Source organism: Parasteatoda tepidariorum, chromosome 4 (assembly GCF_043381705.1).
Source record: "Parasteatoda tepidariorum isolate YZ-2023 chromosome 4, CAS_Ptep_4.0, whole genome shotgun sequence".
In the NCBI taxonomy this organism is placed as follows: Eukaryota; Metazoa; Arthropoda; class Arachnida; order Araneae; family Theridiidae; genus Parasteatoda; species Parasteatoda tepidariorum.
The window spans coordinates 47,567,728-47,581,257 of record NC_092207.1 but is presented as its reverse complement, the minus strand read 5'-3'; the positions used below and the strand labels follow the sequence as shown (position 1 = coordinate 47,581,257).

General features: G+C 28.7%; 1 protein-coding gene across 1 annotated transcript in view; it reads right to left on the bottom strand.

Annotated features, from left to right (window-relative positions):
• The window catches only part of LOC107449925 (neural cell adhesion molecule 2), a 458,476-nt gene that overhangs the window by 136,732 nt on the left and 308,214 nt on the right, over positions 1-13,530 (bottom strand). Inside the window, exon 5 of the mRNA XM_016065606.3 lies at positions 6,130-6,426. Coding sequence (XP_015921092.1) covers positions 6,130-6,426 — 297 coding nt within the window. The remainder of the gene's footprint in view (positions 1-6,129; positions 6,427-13,530) is intronic.

Here is a 13,530-nt window from a genome sequence, read left to right as displayed (position 1 = left end):
CAAACCGTGACAATTAAAAGAGGAAAACGACGATTCGGTTTAAATGCAAAAAAAAACTTTTGTGGAAACATTTGAATTTACATTTCTTTTAATTATTTACTTTATCGCAACCTTCGCTTTAGAGAGAAATGATCTTTGATACTTAATTCATACTTTTCCGGGAATGTTGCGGCATTTTTACCTGAATTTGTAAACTATGCTTACGTTACTCTAAAAAAAGTGATTATATTACTTTTCTTTTGTGAGTGTTTTGTACAGAATTAAGCTAGCCTTTTCGATTTAATGACTCCAATAAATGTCAAACCGAATTATTACCGTTCCGCAGAGAAAAAAACGAAAGATTTATGGTAACCGGAGATTTTATACAACCGATAACGGGGTCTAGTAAAATTTCAGAAAAGTGCATTAAGGCTTAATCAGAAAATTTTGTTTATCTTTTAAAAGCTCGCTTTTAAATAAGGGGTTTATCTTTCATCGAGTAACTGAACTTTTTTTTAGAGTTTAACATCTTTTTATGATAGGAAAGAGGAAATGTTAGTTAAAAATATTGTATTCTGTTAGCGAGTTTTCGCTTTGGTTCAACTTCTTCGATTTTAAGTAACTTTAAGATATTTAAACTTATTTATAGAATGTAAGAGGATGTTTCTTTTGTTAGTGAAAACATGAAGTTTAAAAACTTTGTATCATAAGTGGTTCTTATTATATACATGTATTTATTTTTAGAATACTATAGAAAAATTTCGTTTTGGAGTTTATTACGCTTGGTAGTTATGCATGTTATTACTTATTCTAAAAGAATTTCATGAGAGACTCAAAGACAGGCATTTTTGTTAAAAAAGTCATTATTTCTATATTCTAATTCACTTAAAATTCGACAACAATCATATGAATTATAATAAGAACTTTTATACTGTTTCTGATGCGCCTGTTTCTCTATTTTAACTTCAAATGATCAGCAATCCATTTTTCTTGTTTGTGCAAAAGAGAGCGCATACAGTCTTAGTCTATTGAAGACTTTAGTCTATTGATGACTTTATACTCTTTTACTTTTCTTGGTGAAACACACCTTTAAACTTACTTAGGCAATTAAAATGAATCATTTTTTTACGAAATTCAAAAGTCTCTTTATTTTCACAAACTCATATTGGATATTACATTTTCTTAGCAAGAGTTAAGTTATATGTTAAGTAAGTTTTCCCCGTTATTGATGTTATTAATATTGTAAGTAGCTTAGAGCTGAATTAAGTTTCAGTTTGAGCTTTGTTAAAATAGCTTTGGATTAAATGATACTTCAAAAAATAAATTTAGTGTTTGTTTATTGTTTTTATTGTGCTAAAATGCGTCGTAACAAAGAGGATAGTTTTAGCACAATTAAGACATTTTAATATTCAAAGAATATTTTCACAATTCAAAATTAAGATTATTCAGCTTTGTTAATTCTTATATTAAGAGAATATTAAATTAATATTTTTCAGTTACTTAACTTTTTAAACAAATTGTGAAATTTTAGAATAATCACGTTAAAAAATTCAACTGCTAATAGAAATCACGTCAACTAAAATGCTGCTTTACTTGTATAACTGATGGTTATCCATAAAAAGTGAGGTAAAGTTTTATTTTGCTGTCTACTACCTATGTAAATTTTGTTCAATAACATTTTAAGCTAAAAAAATTTTGCCAAAATAAGAGCTTTATAAGTTTACTAGACATTTAATTGCTCGTTATTACGTAAACTAAGCAAACATCAGAAGATGCTAATTAATAAATTATAAAAGAATAGTAGATGATGAACTAAATTTACTGCAATAAATTAAATGTCAATGGGCTTAAATATTCCTTTGTTATCATTTTAAATATAACACATTTATTTTCAGATATACTTATTTCAATCATTCTTTTATATCAAATGTTTTCTAATAGGGATTTTCATCGCTGTTTCACTATTGACTTTTATTACTCTATGTTGTTTCTCTAAACAAACCCTATATGGAAATGTCTAAACTGATAATTTGATATATTTATTAATTTTCTTATGTTATATACAATTCCAAGCGGCAAATAAATATTTGAAATTAGAAAAAAAATGATTTCGAATAATTTAACTTTTGTATCATTTACCCACTATCGAAAATTAATTTCAATCTATTCATTATTTTTAAAACTTCTTTCTCACTAAGTATCAATACAAATTCTACTTTCTCACTAAGTATCAATACAAATTCTACTTTCTCACTAAGTATCAATACGAAAATTCACTAGGTATTAATAAAACTTTTTTTATACAAATAGAAATATTTTTTTACATAATTTATCTCAAACTTCAAAATTTTAACAATTTGTTTTAACCAAGTAAACCTCTGTAAAAACACACCAATTGCAATTTGTTGTTACATTTGTTAGATCTTCGTATGCAGTGAAATTTTAATTGAATCTGAATCACCCCCCACAAATTATTTTGTGTTATATTATTTATATCTGAATCTGAATATATTTTTTATTATATTTTTCAGGTTTAATATAGATATGAAGAAATAAACGAATGCAGTTTCATAATCAGTAGATGCGGTGATATTTCATTAAAGTACTCTCATATTGCATGAATGAAATGAAACTGAAAATTTAAAAAAGAAAAAAAAAATGGTAGTATTGAATTTTTAGAGACGAGTATTTGGTAGTGTAGGGTGTTTGAATCAAAAACAAAAACATACATTTGAAATGCATTACTTTCTTCATATGTTCAAATCTGTTTAATTTGAAAACTCATTTACGCATTAATATCTAGTTTTATGAATAAATTGCAATATGCTTTGAAAACAATACGAATTTATGAAGAAAAAAAGTTAATAAAATCGTATCGATATGTGTAAAATGAGATATTTATTCCTTATAATTTTCCCTGGAAAAAATAAATAAAATGGGGTTCGTATTTAAAATAAATCCTGCAGATGCGTGACGCGAACCCAATGTTCGGGATTAAGATACCAAGCATAAAATATTTAATAAGATTGTTTGTTTTCACAGCGAAGAGGTGAAACTAGAAGTAAAGCTAGAAGCAAACAGGATTATTTTGGTGTGAGATGATGAAACCCACATTCCTCTTTCGACCACTCTAATTTTCTCTACGGGTGAAAATATTTAAAACATGCTTTAAGGAAATAGTAGGATATGCTTATGTTATAATTTTACTATCTAACAACTAGCTTTTTAATTGTAAATGGTTTTTAAACATGTTTTCAGCAAATGTACAAAAAATTGAAAATTTTCCATGTCAATATCTATTTATTTGAAAATTAGTTTAATGTGATGTATTTGCAATTTATTTTTATGATGTTTATTTCGTATTTTTTTTAAAAAAGGATTTTTTTTTAAATTTTAGGTATTACAGGCTAAGCTTAATAGTTTTACTATTACTAGTACTAAATTTATCTAGGGTAAAAAGCATTTTTCGCGTTAGTTAAAGACTTGATTTTAAAATAAATACTTAAATATTTCTGTTTTAAAAAGTTGCAATATTCTTTAATGGGTAAGTAAAAAATCACATATAACAACTATAAATGAATTTTCTGAAAACTACAATTGCATTTTTTAGATATTCCAATTCTATGCCATCAAAATAGGAAAAAGATTAGACATACAAAAACACTAACTGATACCTCCCCCCATCAGAGTTCGAAAATTATACTAAGAGTAATTTAAAATTTCAATTTTAATCGGGCATACATTTTTATCTTTACTCAACCCATCAGGCATGTTACTATTTCCTCAAAAATACCGTAAGATACCGACGACGCGCACACTTTTTAATCAAACTCGCCATGATGCCAGATGTTGTATACAAACGGTACTAAAAAGGTTAAAAAAAATAAAGAAATACTTAAAACTAAAAAGGTTCAAAAAGGTTAAAAAAAATAAAAAAAATACTTGCCGATGATACTCAATATTTCCGATATTAATGTTTTTTTTTTAATAATAATACACTGAATTTACTTCATTAATGTTTGTTCATGCTTAGCAATGAAACAATATTCCCAATATTTAGCATGCTTAATGCCTATCAAAAAATACCTACTTCTTTTATATTAATGCTTAATTTTTATGCTTAAGATTAAAGAAAAGTGTTGATATAATGTTATTTTTGTCTTTCCTTCTTTATAAATTATGCAGATCAATAATTAGTTAGATTAATGATAGGTATATTCATGTGGTTTTTGTTATTTCGGTAAACATTTACCAATCCTGATAACAATACTTCTTTTTAATTAATTATATTCTGCATTCTCTTCATCGTTGTGTATTAAGGTTTCGTATAAAATACCAATTTTACCTCTTTGCTATTAACGCTAAATGATTCAAAATTGTACTTAAAATAAAAATAAAAGTGTTGATATAATGCTGGTTATGTCATCTTTTTTCTGCAGATTATTAAATTGCTTATTTGGCTTAAAACAGAAATATAAGCTACATGCATATATTTTTGTCAAAATATATTTGTGAAAAATGTTTGGGTAAGTAAAAGTTTCTCTTGCTAACAAACTGGTTCATCAGAGCATACAAGCATTTTTGTGTCCTTTAAGACTTGATATAAATGAATATAAAAATGTAATAATCCTTAATATAAATGTATATAAAAATGTAATAATCCTTAATATAAATGTATATACAAATTCATGTAGAATATAGAAAATATTCCTTTTTATTTTGGACACAGCTCATGCGTGTTTAAGAAAGGGAAGCCAGTTCAAAACTTGTAATTAGGAGAATGGATGTACCTCAAAACGCGTGTTTAAAAAAATTGACACAGGACACGGAGAAAAAAATTATGGTAAAATAATTGTTCTGTATGGTATGGACTTTTATGGTAAAAAAAACAACATAAATCAGGTCAATAAAACCAAAATATACGGTATTTAAGCCATTTATTTGGTAATATTTACGTTCATGTAACGGTTTACCTGAAATTCTGGTTTTCCAAATTATATTTTTACCGCACATATAGTATAAAATTCAAAACCCGAAAGTAAGTTTAATTAAATAAGTGGATTTTTTGCCATGCTTCCAAGGTATTAAGATAAAATTACCATATTTTACTACTTTCACCAAATTTTATCATATATTATAGAACCATATTTTGTTCTTAACTTTACTAAGATCATTACCAAAGCAGTTCGGTAAAAATCGCCGAGATATTTGGGGTTCTTTTAGAACCAGGTTTTACCATATTATAACAACAAGTTTTACCATATTCTGTTAGTTTTGAACGTATTTTTTCTTAAGTGCAAGAATGAGTGTTTAAAAGAAAGGAAGGATCTTAAACTTCGCATTTTCAATGTTCAACCAAAACTTAACAACTAAATAAGGAACTTCGTAATAAGGAACTTTTCCTTACTTTTTAAAACACTAAGCATTATCCCCATAGAATGAAGTTTTGAACCTCGGGTCTTGGTGGCATTGTATATTACAGATACAGCACTAAACGATGAAGTAATGTTTAAAAATCTAATCAATTTTAATCTGTTCGTGGAACGTAAATTTAATTATGTTACTATAAGTTTATATTTTTTGAAATCTGTTGCGCGTGACATTTCTTAACACTCTGAATTCTAATTTCTGTTCTACAGTTCATCTTCATAATGTTCGCAATTCTGCGAAATGAAATAAGCGACATAAAATAATAAAAAAATAACGTTTTTTTATAGGTGTTAATATGACCCCTTTTGACTGTTTTAGGTATTTCAATAATTATTTATTTTACTAATGAACAGAAAAGCAAGGAATTTTGATATAGTATACTTAGAAACAATTTAGGAAAGGTAAAAAAAAGTTATTGTTGAATTAAATGTATCTTCAAAAATAACATGAGAAATGGCAAAAAACGACCAAAATGGCCCTTTTAGTGTTAAAAAAATAATTTCCATAGTAGAAATTAAAAAATGGGTTTAAAAGCGCTGTGTTAACCTAAATCCTCACTTTTATCGCGACTACTTTCGTAAACACGCATTTTGAGCAATGTCCAGAATAAAATTCGACGACCTTAAATTTAATATTCATTTGCGATGTCCAATGCTAATAAATATAATTTCAAGTAATTAAAGTAAAACACTAAGTATTTTTTTGTGTTTTTTTACTCACAATGCACTTCCATCTTCCAGCCGTCTTCAATGCCACTTCCGGGGATGAGAGGGTTCTCAGCTCGGCAAGTGACATAATGACCGTGGTCTTCTGGTGTGGGAGTAAAGGAAAATACACTGATTGTTGCATTACCCCCAGTGACCACTTCTTCTTGAGGATTTTTGAAGTTTGATCCTGCTTTTTTCCATGTCAGTACTGCTGGAGGTCGAGAGCCCTGACCCGAACATTTCAGTTGAACTCTTTCGCCTGATTTGAATGGCTGTCTGGGACCTTCTATCTTCACAACTAATGGTCGAACTGGAAAAAAAATGAACAAGAACAGTATTAAGGGAAAATTGTTTCATTATTACAGTTCAAATAACAAAAATTTTTATAGTTTACCGAATTCAAATATTTCTGCTGTATTGTTAAAAAAGTTCAAAATAGGTTAGCTCAACCAAATCCATCCAGAAGACAGATTCACAGACATAGATGGTCTGTTTCTTTTTTTTTCTTAAAGAATTAAACTATTTCCTTTATTGATACGCAAAAAATATTTTTTATTTTTTTTCGAAATTCATTAACTTATTTGAAAAAGAAAATATACTCGAACATATAAAAGTATATAAAAAAAGCGTAGATATTATAGTGTTTTAATTTTCAAGCCATTTTCTGTAATGTTAAAAAAGTTCGAAATATAGTAAGTTATTGCTCAACCAAAACCATATAGAAGCCAAATCTACTAACATAAATGGTCTTTTTTTCAAAAAAGAATTAATTTTCTTTATTGCTACGCAAAATATATTCAATTTTTTAGTAAATTTCTTTAATTCATTTGTAAAAGCATTGATACTCGAACTTATAAAAGTATATTAAAAAGTGTAGCCAATATAGTGTTTTTACTTTTCAAGCCATTTTTCTATTTTTCTAAAAAAATGCACAGTTTACAAAATACAGTGATATATATTTATACAGAATAGAACGATGTATTTACACAGAACCTAATGACCAATGATTAAATAGCATTTCATTAGTTTATTTATTTATTTATTTTACGTGGAGTTAAAGATATTTCTAGCAAAAAAAATCGCAAGCAAAATTACCAAAATATTAAACAACATATTTAAACAGTGTGTAAAATTTAATAAAATCAAAAATCTTTTTAAACATCTTAATTTTAAAAAAAAGTAAAGATTTTCTCCATTAAATAAATTTAACTAATGAAGTTTTACCGATTATCATAAACTCAAACAGCTACAATAATATGTATCTGTTAATAAAGCTAAGCAATTCACTAAAGCATAACAATCTACACGCCAAGTTACCAATTTAGTATTTCAGTCGATAAAGTGTCCAGACACCTTTACTTATTGCTAAAATGAATACATCTAATAACTAAAAGCTTTTCCACCAAATCGCTTCGGAATAAGCCGTTAACGTCGTTGAAGTTTCTGAACGCGTTATGTGATCGAAGAACAGCTAAGCTGGTATTTTGCGAGCGTTATTACAAGTAATTATTACGGACATTTTCTTCCATTCTTGGATCATTTAGCGTGACTCCCTCGGGGCTTTTCATTAAAACTCCTATGAACGTGTCTGGGCATGCTGATTGAGGCGAGGGCGCTCCTTATGAACTTTTGATAGATGGTATCATTATTTGCTGAATATTCAGTATATTTCTTTAGGAACACGAGTTATGCCGATAAAAATTAATTTATGAAGCTTAGTTAGGTTTCTGCGCTCGTCGACAATAACTATGCAGAGCATAATTGCTACGTATGACAAAAGAATTCAGAACAGAGTGTTTGACATTTTATTTTCTATCCCAGTAACATTTTGATATTTACTGGTAAAATCTGCTTATCTTTAATTTTGATATTAAAATGCGTTCTTTTACGTAATGAAATAAGATACTTCATGCGTCCCATAATAATTGTCAGTAATGAACAATTAGACCGAGAAGATTAAACAGAGACATTGCGTAATATAAGTATTATATATAATTACTGCTGATTGTGTAAAGCTGCACGAAAAATATATATGCAGCTAAAATTATTGCAGAGATTTTAGAATCGCAATATGTTTGAAAGGCTTAGAATGGCTTAAATTGAGCAAAATTTTTGCTTCAGAATCGCCAACGACTACGTCATTGACAGCAACGATTCTTCGTCTTCCTTATTTTTATTAAATATTGTATTAGATTTAAAGCACAAATACGGTTGATATGTATACACATGCAAATAGTTATATATATTTTTTGCATGTTCTATCCTGTAAAAAACCCAGGAAACTCTTCTGATAAATATTATCGTAAAATGTAGTTTTTTACAGTACTAACCATCATGATCTACCATAATATTTATTTCATTTTACAATCAGCTTTGAACAGGCAACCCAGTTCTGAGTTTAAGGCTCTCAATGTTGAACTCCGTAGCCTTTCCATTTCGAATCCAACCCAAAAGACAAGGGAACTCCTTGATCAATCACTTTCCTTCAATCTTGCCTTCATTGAGAACTTTTCCATGGAGCTAACCTGCAGTTGCGTTATGAGGAAAGGAAAATAACGAAAGCCTTCCACAGTGTTCCTGATTGCAAGGTGATTCTAACTCATGATCCGTCTGCTACAGAGGATAACTTACGTTAGCACAGTGGTCGGTGCGGGTCGGGAGAAGAATTCGATTCAACTATGGATTATTAGTATCCATTGTTGATAAGTGTCACTCTTACAGAAGGGGTACTACTCCTAATCTGTACAGAACTCTGAATAGAGAAACAACAGTGCATTCACTTTCAGTCTAAAAATTCTTCCTAAAATTTATATCGTACGTTGCTCTACTCTGAGCACATCTTGGTTAGACTTTAATAGCTCAGAAGAGAATTAGTGTTAGTGTTGATGTCGTTGGACATTAAGGCAAGGGGTGCAATTATTCCTGTCTTTTAGTGGCGCCATCTATGGCCTCGAATTTCATTCCTGCTAAACTCATACGTCACACCCGTTTATAGGATCGATCCATTCATTCACCCTCAGATCGTAATTTTGACCTAAATCAGATGACGATCTCCAATTCAGTACCTCTTGAGGTATAATTTGTTATGGGAACATAGAGTACTTTGCAACCTGAGAGATTTAACGTGTACCAGTCATTATTTACTACACGTGAGAAGTTGTTAATTAGTTATATAAAATCAATACGCGCATTTTACTTTACTTTAGTGCTCTGAATAGTGATGTGGCTATCACTATTGTGTTTCTGACGCAATGACAATTGTTCGTTTCTTATTTAGGTTACCTATATATTTCCATAAAAAACTTAAATTTAAACGTTCAATAGAAATCAAATTTAGATTGCTTGAATTTATTTGCATATTTTTCTAAAGTTAAAAATCTCTTAACTAATTATCTCCGCAAAACCATGTAATTTGAATACAAGATATATAATTCTGCCTGGTGAATTATCGTCCATGCAATATTGAATATTCAAGATGTTGTTATGCAAAATAAGAATAACATTCAACTGTGAATTAAAGTTATATCCTCTTTTCACTTTATTTTATTGCATAAAATGCTGTGTTTTTTTATATATATTTCGATAACAAATGTACAAATGGATTTGACAATAACACATTTGAAATAAATTAGCACAAAAATTCTTTTTAAATGCAATCTAATTTCCCAATTTAACACCAATGCAAAACATATTACATTTATATGAAATTACTTTCAAATAACTAATCAACTCTAAATTAAAATCATTACGAAAAAAAAAATTTAAAAGTTTATAAAAGTTCAGTCGACCATTAAAACCAAGCTTTTAAATAATGTATTTTTAAAGTAACTCAGCTAACGAGATGAACTTCAACAATTTACCCAACTAATATTTTCTCTTAAGTGATTTATATTCTTTATTATACAATTTACTCGCTCCGCCTACTTAACTTTAAAAACAAGAGAAAACCCATAAAAATAACCAAACGTAATTACGGATGTTACCCTTTAAGCGACCAAGCATTTTGTTATGTAATGCCTATCAACAGAGGAAAAAAGAGAAAAAATGTCATCATCATTACGCTACATAAGCAATTTTATTTTCTCATTATGGATTATTTCAATTTCTTTAACTGTCAGTCGGATTTATAAGCGAAAAAGAATGCACAGAATCGTTTATTTCTGAAGAAAAAAATTAAATTATTTTCTTTTCCCAAGGACAAGTATGCTAAATAAGAGAAATAACGAAAGATTTGAGTCTGAAGAGATGAATATGAAAATCAGCTAAATGTAAGAAAATAATGTTGTATTCTTTAGTTGGAGAGATATTTATTATTTCTATTCTCTGTATTTTGAAGAAAAGAATTATTCTGCTCTATGCATTACCATATTTACATTTTATACTGAAGTGCATTATCATTTAAATGTTGAAAGTATTTATTATTACTTTATTTAAGAGTCTTATATTTGATGTAGAGCTTTTCATATTCTAATACCCGTTTTTAAATTCTCTGAAAATGCATCAATTTATATTTTTTTTATATGAACATTGAAGGTAATTTCAATTTAAATAAAGATCTGTCAGTGGGAAAAATGAAAATATCGGTGGGTAAAGTAAAAATAAAAATATCGATTAAGTATATTCCGTTTTTTATATTTCTCATGACAATTAAGTAATATATGTATATTAATGAAAATAAAATTTTATTTGAATATATTATTTTGTTGTTGTACTTAAATTTTATTTAAAAAGGATTACATCTTCCTGTGAATCTGAAAACTTAATATTACATAATACAGGAATAAGTTTATGAAGATTAGATGAAAAAATGAGAAATTTAGTTCACAAATTCTAATATTTCGAGCGAAATATTTTCAGATATGCATATAACTGACTTTTCAATATCCTTTTATGAAAAAAAGTAATAATATTTCTTATAAAAACCTGTATATGGAATGATACTTCATAGATATAATTTTCAAGCTACACTGAGATAAAATTATTGTCAAAACCAGCAGAATATGGTAAAATTTATCGAGTTTCTACAAAATACTACTACATAATAAATGAGTTAAAATTTGCTATAAGTGGAAAATTTGGTAATTTTATCTTGAGAGCTTCAAGAATATCATAAAAATCTTTAACTCGGCGAAATTTATTTTTCAGTTTTGCATTTTTTGTTAGACGTTTAGTGAAAGGAACTATAACTTATTTAAAACTTGAATGTCCCGTATACCGTTACCATATGCAATTAAATTAATAGCATATAAATAGGCTGAAAATATGACAGAAAGTAGAAAAATAGTGCGAAGCATTTTTGGTGGAGTAAGTAAAAGCTGTACCTAGTTTAGAAGATCAAACACGGAACTTTACAAAGCATATAAAGAACCTGATGTCATTAAATTTATCAAAATTCAAAGGATTAAATGGGCAGGCCACATTATAAGAATGGAGGATAGCAGGACAACTAAAAAAGTTTTCAGTGCCGGGCTAACAGGTACAAGAAAAAGAGGACGGCCAAACCTAAGATTTTTAGACTGCCTTGAAAAGGACCTACAAGTTTTAAGGATAATAAACTGGAGAACCTTGGCTAAGGGAAGAATGTCTTGTCATAGGCTTGTTGAGAAAGCCAAGGCCCATCCTGGGCTGTTGTGCCAATGAGAAGACGAAGAATATAAATAGGCTAAATACCGAAAATTTTGGTTTTATTGCTAAATTATGTTGTTTTTTTCTTTTTTACTAGAAATACTTCTACCATATAGTTTGGTAATTTTACAATTTTTATTTTCTCTCGTAATGTTACTACTGAAAATGAGTGAAATGATTCATTTTTGGCATTTAAAGATAAACGTTGTATAAAGTAAGCACAGGGTTTAGTTTCCTTTAATTAAATCTTTAAAGTTTACCCTTCAATCTTACTTACATAATCAAAGTTCAACCTGCACTAAAATTAGTTATATGGAAACTTATTTATTTAAACATGATACCAAATTTAGATGAATTTAGAACACTCTGGCTAGTTTTGTAGAAAGTTGTTTCGTAAAATTTTGTAACAACAAGTAAGTGATATTGCTAATTTCACGATATTAAAAATCGAGAACATGATACTAATAAGAACATGAACTATTAACAGGATTTATTGAAAAATCAATGAAATGTGAAAAGCGGTAAAGGAAAGTGGGTGAAGTCCGGTTATCTAAGATTCGAAAAGATGTTGGAGCTAAATGGATCGACCTGAAAACTGTCAGATTTATTAAGATGTTCATTGTTTAGTGGTGCAGAATTTTTCACTTTTGAAAAGTCATAGATTTACTACTTTTTTTTACAAATGTTTTTTTTTTCTAGAAAAAGTCAAATACCCCAGTTTTATCTAACTAGTGTGGTAAGACCGGGTACACATGTTAACTCTATGAGAACTTCAGAAATGCTGGAATTCAGTGCAAAAAGGAGTAGACATTTTCACAGGACAATTTAAGAAAATTATACGTGTAATCTTTATTTATATGTGATGTAATCAAGGCCGTACTCGAGGAGGTGAAGAGAAGGACGATTGTCCCGTGGCTCGGGACTGCTGAAGGCTCATCCAAACTTTCTTACAAAAATATAGTGATTATTAATTAGTTTCTTTTTCAAAGAAAATCTCAGAGAATTTTTTTAATATTTATATTAAACGATATAAGTTTATATACTGAGACTTCAAAAATACTACAAAATATGTAAACAAAGCTTTTTGTCTGCCTTGGATGTATTGATTCTTCCAATGATCTGACTTCAGCTTTCGAAGGTTCAATAATGACTCAACTATTATAAAAGGGGTGAGAGGAGCAAAATCCGCGTAGTGACCGGTTTAATCTTGAGAGCAGAGGTTATCAAAATGTAACACATTGCTTTAATTATTAGGATAAAACTTCATTGTTTGTTAAAGTATAAATCTTTAGTAAACGTATGATAAGTTGAGCCAAAAATAATTTTGGTAACTGTAATGGCCAATATATAAGGCTAGTTATAAAAGAAAAGAGCATTATAGAGTCGATATAGCAAAAGAATCCACACAGATGCAGCAACAACACGCCAACATGACATGCCATTCTTCTTGATTAGTAAAGTATAATTCAGAATTTGCCCGTTAAAAATCATCTAATTTTGACACAATCAAGGTACCCGGTCACTTCCCACTACCCGGTCTAATTCACATTGTAACATTTGATTTTTTTTTTAATGGAGAATGCGGGCTTATGTTAATTAGTCGTGTTATCCATTCAACAGATTTTATAACACAGACAATATACAAAGTAGAGACAGAGTTATAAAGTACACATAAAACAAATTAGGTATGAGACTGAATGCTACTATCAATCAGATCTCTTCTAATCTCTGACGTTCTTGCATTACATCATACACAATATCATTAAACATCATAGAACGCCATCTGTCG